Source organism: Gamsiella multidivaricata (assembly GCF_025024155.1).
Source record: "Gamsiella multidivaricata strain RSA 2152 chromosome Unknown BC939scaffold_65, whole genome shotgun sequence".
In the NCBI taxonomy this organism is placed as follows: Eukaryota; Fungi; Mortierellomycota; class Mortierellomycetes; order Mortierellales; family Mortierellaceae; genus Gamsiella; species Gamsiella multidivaricata.
In genome coordinates, this window is record NW_026251773.1 from 192,865 (window position 1) to 199,731 (window position 6,867).

General features: G+C 49.8%; 1 protein-coding gene across 1 annotated transcript; it reads right to left on the reverse strand.

Annotated features, from left to right (window-relative positions):
• Nucleotides 1-5,450: 5,450 nt before the first annotated feature.
• On the reverse strand, nt 5,451-6,688 carry BC939DRAFT_521234 (uncharacterized protein; the record flags this gene model as incomplete). Its single annotated transcript, XM_051561211.1, has 1 exon — nt 5,451-6,688. One exon carries the CDS (start codon nt 6,686-6,688, stop codon nt 5,525-5,527), a length of 1,164 nt encoding a protein of 387 aa, XP_051409040.1. The 3' UTR covers nt 5,451-5,524.
• Between the last annotated feature and the right edge of the window lie 179 nt (nt 6,689-6,867).

The following is a 6,867-nucleotide window of genomic DNA, read 5'->3' on the forward strand; positions in this document are numbered from 1 at the left end:
ATCAGGGTTCCATAATTGCAAGTGTGGAGGACCAAGAATAGTACCCCTTGACGACCTCTGCCAAGACAGAGTTCCTTTGGTCTAGCGAATCCCTAAGCTGAGCGTGTTGCCGCCTCTCTAAATTCTTTGTAGATACTACTCGCTGAGTGTTTCGTCCCTGCGAAAGAACAAGGCACCTTTTGAGACTTAGTTCCCAAGAGATCTCATCGTAAGTGTTCTTTGCACCTGAATTCCTTTATTGTTTCCATTATTGTTCTTTGGATTGTCTCTATCCGCATTGCTTCTATAGCTCGAGCTCAGACTCTAGTTCCTGACTTGAGTTGTCCCTCCTTCGTCACTGTTAATTTACATATGACTTGTTACAAAAAGTCAATCTCATTTACTCTTGCCATGAAGTTTGTAAGTTCTTTTTTTTTTTTTTTTTTTTTTTTTCGCTCTTCAATAGGTTTCTCTCACTCGGGCGACCATTTACAGGTTCGTCACTTCGACCGCAACTATCCGCAAACTTATGCCATGTAGGTGTTCTTTCTTTAAGAAAGACCATGCTGAGTGGTTCCAGTCAGACAACTTGGCAACATATTTTGAGCAGCGTTCTTTCATTTATGCTCGTTTAATAAAAGGTTTTCTTTATGTCGGTTCCGGAGCTGATTCGCCGTTTAGCTGTATGTACTATACCATCTGAAAGCCTTTAATGCTGAGTCTGGATGTGCCTGGGGACACTGCTGGCTGCATGGATATAGTCCATGTTCGTACAGGTCTACCGCGCGCCTTTGCCATGCCCTGATTAGGAAAGTTGCCGTTTATAAGAAGAGGAAACGCGTGAGCAGTGGTCGCTATGCAACTAGATCCTGAATAACAGCGTGCACTCTCATAACGGCAGCCATAGCAAGCCATTTTTTTTCTCCCTCACTCCGATTCATAGCCCTCTTCATGCCTCAGCTTCACAAGAAATAATAATTTAAGTTACCCCTTCTGCCTTGCCTCAGTTCTACCTCAAAACTTCCTGTGTTAACAATTTCCTTCCTCGTCCTTATTTTTTTCGCGTTTTTGTATCACTTGCACCATTTCTTTCTTTGCTCCCTGCATCCATTGATCTCAAAAGCTTATTAAAAAAAAAAAGGCGCTTCCTACCCACATTTCGTTTGTTGTCTTTTCGTTGCACCTGTCGAAAGCTACAAATGAAATCGAAGGTATCTTTCCTCGTTTGGATGGGCAAGAGCTGGAGGTAGCGTCCGCGGATATGGTCCTGGTTCGGGACGTGGATGTCAACGTCTTTAACATATATTTTTCCTACATCCTCACATCTCATCGGCAGATCACGTTTAAAGTGTTCCAGTGTGCCTCCTAGTCCACATTTTCTTCATCGCCATCCGGCTCATTCATGACGCGACTCGTCCGCACGATCTACAAGGAGGGTCTTCACACATTAATCCAAGACCCAGCAACAATCTAATACTTTGATAGTCCACCAGCGACTAAGAAGGCGGGAAAAGAAGGATCAGGAATTCCAAGGCTGTGGACACCATGGATGAATAGGCTGCAAAGATTCAAGAGACTATGGACTCGAGCGATAGCAACCCATTTTCAAGGCCTTGCAATGCAATCTTGTTCGGCCGACTCCAAAAGTAAGGCAGAGTTGGGGCCGCCACAAGAGCAATCGACTCCGATGGGTTGAAAGAGCCAGGTTAGAACGTGTGCCCCTACCATGACGAAACGGATGGACTATTAGCGACCAAGCAATTTTATGGAACAAGAATGAAGTGAAGTCATGCCTCCATGAGGAATTATATGTATCTTGAAGTCTGGCCAGTTGTTTTATTATTTTAGACGCTCACATTCTATGGTTGAGGCCCCCCTAAGATCCACCATTGGACACTAGAATATGTTCACGCGGGCTAGTTGCTGGACAATATGCACTAAGATCCCCCTGCTCGCTGAACAGAAAGCGTAGCACGAGAAGATGCCTGTTACTATCGCATCTCTTGATCGCAGTTCTGGGCGCGGCTATGTGCTTATCATGTTCCTGTCGAGGTCTTGCCGCGGTTCATATCGGTCTTACCCATAGGTTGTGCTTTGTCCTATTTCCGATTTTATAATCGGCCTTGTCTTCGTTCTTGTGGTATCTTGTCTTCGTCCTTGCGGTATCTTGTCTTCGTTCTTAATACAGGTCTCGGTCTTTGTCGCTGTCTTACCGTCCTCATCGCTGTCTTGTCGCCCCTGCCGTCGCCGTCGTTGTTTTTCCTTGCTCTTGCTGATTGTGTAGTCTTTGTGCTTTCAGCGTAGTAGCTTTTTTTTTGTTTTTTTTTTTCTTTTCTTTGTTTCTTTTTTCGGTCTTGCTTTTTTGGAGTCCGTGTGGTGTTAATGCGCTGGATTGATTGTGTCAAGACTCCTGCCGCTTTGAGTCATCGCAGCTGTTGTTCGAGGCGACGCTGTTTAGGTGATTGCCATCGTCACAGTTGTTGCACCCATTGTCGTGCAATGGCGCTGGTGCTGGTGCCGATGCTCATGTGGCGACGGCGGGCGGACGGGCAACGACAGCATGTGCTTGCTTGCTTGAGGTTTGGGGGCGACTATCCAGTATCAGACACAAGATCACAGTCAGTTCGCATAAAGATAGACCCATAGCCACCTTGCCATCAAAGAAGACACAGCAAACACCAAATGTATGCATACCTTGGCAAGGACGGTGACAGAACCCGAGACCATTCCGTCCCAGACCCTTTTGACCCACCCGAACCCTCCTTATACTCCCCTGAGCCCCTCTTACCTATCCCATTGATGTTAGACCCTTCACCCTGCTCCCCTTTCTGCCCAGTCCCAGATACCCTCCCGACTAGCCCATGGCAGGTGCACCCATGCTTTCCAAGCATGCAACCGACAAGCCGACCGCCGCTCCTCCCGACATTCAAGCAGCCTAAGGGCTACCTGCACGGCCATATTTCGGTACCACCACCAACCGACACTCCCGGCAATGGTCCTCAGCCGTAGGTTGGTCCACGAATGCCATAGTCATTTTGGGCCGCCTCTACACCCACACCAATGCCCACTTACCCTAGTACCAGGACTTAGCACGACGTAGGACTCTACTTTCGCGGATACACAGAGCAGCTTGCTTTACCATGCGGACCGATGATCCTCAAGGAAAATGAGAAGAGAAGACGGTGTTGCACTAGTTAGTATACAGTTTTGAATACGCTGCACAAAAAAGACATGCACGTTAACGGAAACAGACGGACAGTTTACCTTTGTGATTTTGGAGTTGACGCTTTTCATCGGACGGTCTGGGTCTCAAGGAAGAAAGAGAGGGGGAAACGGACGAAAGAAAAGGCGAACAGAAAAGAGAAAAGAGGATGCTGGCTTCCTGCTTCTCGCCAACCCAGGTCAACAGGTCATTAGCGAAAAGAGATAACAGAAAAGAAAAAAGAGAAAAGAAAAAAGGATAGGAGAAAGAACCAACGGTGGAAGACCCAGACCCACCTCCGGAAGTGCACAGCGCATTCGAGCCGGCGACTGCAAGCCAGTGAAAGCTTCTACCATCAGAATGTGCAAGGAAAAGAGAAACAGACGATGGCCGATAATCGCCCAGGATCCTGAACTGCACAGGGCAGTCCAGTCTAGGACTATGATCCGGACAGGACCACCGATTTTTCCATCCCTTGCAACCCCAACGGCTGCTGCTCCAAGCCCTGAGCACGCTAGCCCCCTAGATCCTTACCTTGCTTTGCTGTGTCTGTTTCTGTTCTACCTGCTGCTTCCTTTGGCTAGCGCCGCGGAGGACCACGTTGATCCGCACAACCTCGCGCGCCACGATGTGTATACGGGAGAGTAGAGTCATTCGCCGGCCACAAGATCCCTAAGATGTAGGCGAGAGCAGGTGCATCAGACAGCTAAAAGACCAGAGGGCTCGCCTCATCCTTAACGCACGGCGCATCATCCCATTGCCTCGAGAGGCCAGTGATATGGTCCCGTTGGCGAACCGAACAGGCGCCCTTGACTACTTGATGCCGGGACGACGGGGGTGAGATATGCCGATCACATACAAGAAAAGCAGAGGTGCACTTACCATGAGATAGCCGTTAGGGGCTGGTCCTGAGCATCTGGTGGGGAGTGTATTTTGAAGGGTAAAGGGCGGAATAGGTAGGGGCGAGTAAGGGGGTGGGAGGAGGGGAGGAGAGGAATGGGAAAAAAAAAAGGAAAACCCCTCCCACCGCAGCCTGAGACAGCATGGCTGCGATGGGCGGGCAGATCCGTAAAGATCGACCCACTGCAACGGGCGCTGGGGCTGAAGTTAGACCCCCTTGCAGTAGATCATCTGTACCTACCCAAACCCCTTCAGCTTCTATGATTTGTGGGGGTTAGAGGCTCCGGGAGGTACAGCTGGGGCCTATTAGACGGAAAGAAATGATGACGAAAATACCAGCAAGGTCAGTGTGCAGGAAGAGCTGAAGCATCTTCTTTTCAAAGCTGATCCCGCAACCCACAGCAAGAATTGCAGTTGTTGCCTTACCATATCTGATACCTCTAAAAAGCTCGTTGAAGCTCTTGGTGTAGATATTGTCGTAATGATCCATGAGGGTCTTAAGCTTAAGGACGTTGGCACCAAATCAAGAAAGATCAAGCGAGTCAATAAAGGTCTCATGTCACTTGGCGAAGGCTCTTCTTTCGAAGAAACGACATCGACATCCAGTTGTACCTGTTCGATGCTTGCTCTATTGCACCGCGGCTCGTCCTTTCTGTCACTCTTCGTGTCTCCTGCCGCTCGGGCGGTTTCACCCGCAGCTTCAACCTCCTCCGCTTGAACCTCCTCTGCTTCAACCTCCTCTGCTTCGGTACTTGAATAACATGGTGTGAATGCTTAGACTTGAGCCTGAACAGGCATTTGGACAGATGTGTGCGTATACATTGGTCCATGGCGAGGACATGGGCACCTAGGTTCTCTCTCGTGTCAGTATCGGCTCCGAATTCTTGATCTGAGTAGCCATCTCCTTAAGCGGTCATTGTCCAGGCCCTTGAACACGTTGCTGAGAATAAATGAATGCCTCTGCTGCAGTCCTGCAGTGGGCCAATTGTACTAAAACTAATCATCAAGTGCAAGGCAAATGTTAGGGCACTCTGCAGAACAATTTATCCTCGACGATTTCCCACAATCCACGTACCATATGAGCAATATCTTTTTTTTGGATTCCTTGATTTTACGGTTTTTTTGTGATTTTTGCTTGGGTTTTCTTGAATCTAACAACGGGTAAGAGAGCAGAAGATGCGATTGTGAGTATTGTGCTTCAGTATCGAGTGTAAAGCAAAATAAACCCAGCCAAAGTACTTACATTGATTTCGTCGACGCTTATTAACCGCTCCACGGCCTTGGTGCTGGTCTGTGCTGTACAATAGGAGCCCTGCTCTATTGATTTAGCGCTGGATTGTGTGACTCCACTCGCGGATCCATTTCCAGTGTCTCTTCCGAAGGTTGATCGTGCGTGTGTGCAGGATGCTGAAGATGGTCTTGGCCATTTTGCGCTGGAATCACTCATATCTTGGGAGATGAAGGCGGCGAGGACTCTGATTTGGTCTCTCTCGTATGATCTGCTGTCGGCGGTGCAGACGATGCTTCGGAGACGGTGCTCTCCTCTGTCGAAACCGGCTTCATCTCTACGTCTTCGTCCAGAATGGGACTATGTGTGGTTCGCTGTAAAACAGGAATCATTGCAGTCGACGCCAGAAGCGTGCCAGCTGCTGGAATGTCTGTGATCGCGCTTGTGGGAGCGCTAGAGATAGCGCTCGATGGTCTTTCTCTGAGCCGGGCTGAGCTGCGCCTGGTGCCTGCTTTTGGATTCGGCTCGAAGATCACTGTCGAGGTCTGGGTGACGATATTCACAAGGTGTACCATTCTGTATGCCGGCTCGGTTTCCAGCATTTTGTTGATGGCTGCCATTCTGCGCCTCTTTCTCCGGGCTTCCTGTGCCTCTTCGCTTGACTCCCGCTGTCTCTTTGATAAGCGGCGATATTCGCTGCTGTCAGCAGGCTCGAAGGTGTCAGGGGAGAACCTGACTTTCTTGAAGGGCCGCGGCGACGATGAGGATGAAGTAGCGCTCGCGGAGAGCTCGGTGCTTTGAGGAATGGTAGTCGTAGTGGATTCTCTGCACTCGGATGACATCGACGACGAGATGCCTACATGTTCCTGTGCAACCAAGGACCATGCACGCTTGTTGTTCAAAGGTTCCTGAATCTGTGGGCCAATCCGGAGGGCCGTCGGGATCGCGCCGGTGTTTTCTTCCTCGAGCATGGTTTCGAGCTCATTGAGGTGTGCAGAGAACTCGCTATAGTCCTGTGGAGGAGCAGCTGTAGGCCGACGTGGGAGACTGGAGGCTGGGGCAGTGTTCGCTTGGGATGAGCTCTCAGTATCAGCGGGGGCAGTGGCCGCTTGGGGTGGAATGTCGGCATCTGCGGCGGCACAAGGGGTAGACGCTGCGGGGACACAGGGGGCAGGCGTTTTGGAAGTAGAATTGGGGGCTGTGTTCACAGCAGTGATTCTGTTCACTTTTGTCGCGTTATGTTTGATCGTACGTCGCTCTGTCAGGCGTGGAGGGTGCTCTGGGCCGTTCTCGAAGAAGGCAGGGGAGAGGACGATGGACAGAATGCATAGGAACATGCAGAAGTAGAGATCAGAGAATCTGAACGTGTTGTCACTCATGATGATGGTCAGGGCTGGTTAGCGATGTGTGAGTGAAGGGTAAAGAGAACACCTCTAGCAGTTGGCATCCCTTTATTGACGCGTTCTTTCTGGGATGTGGTGGCGGTGGCGTAACGTTATTTCCCACGTGGCGTGGCCCGTGCTGAAATTTACATCCTGAAAGCGGTCACAGGACACTC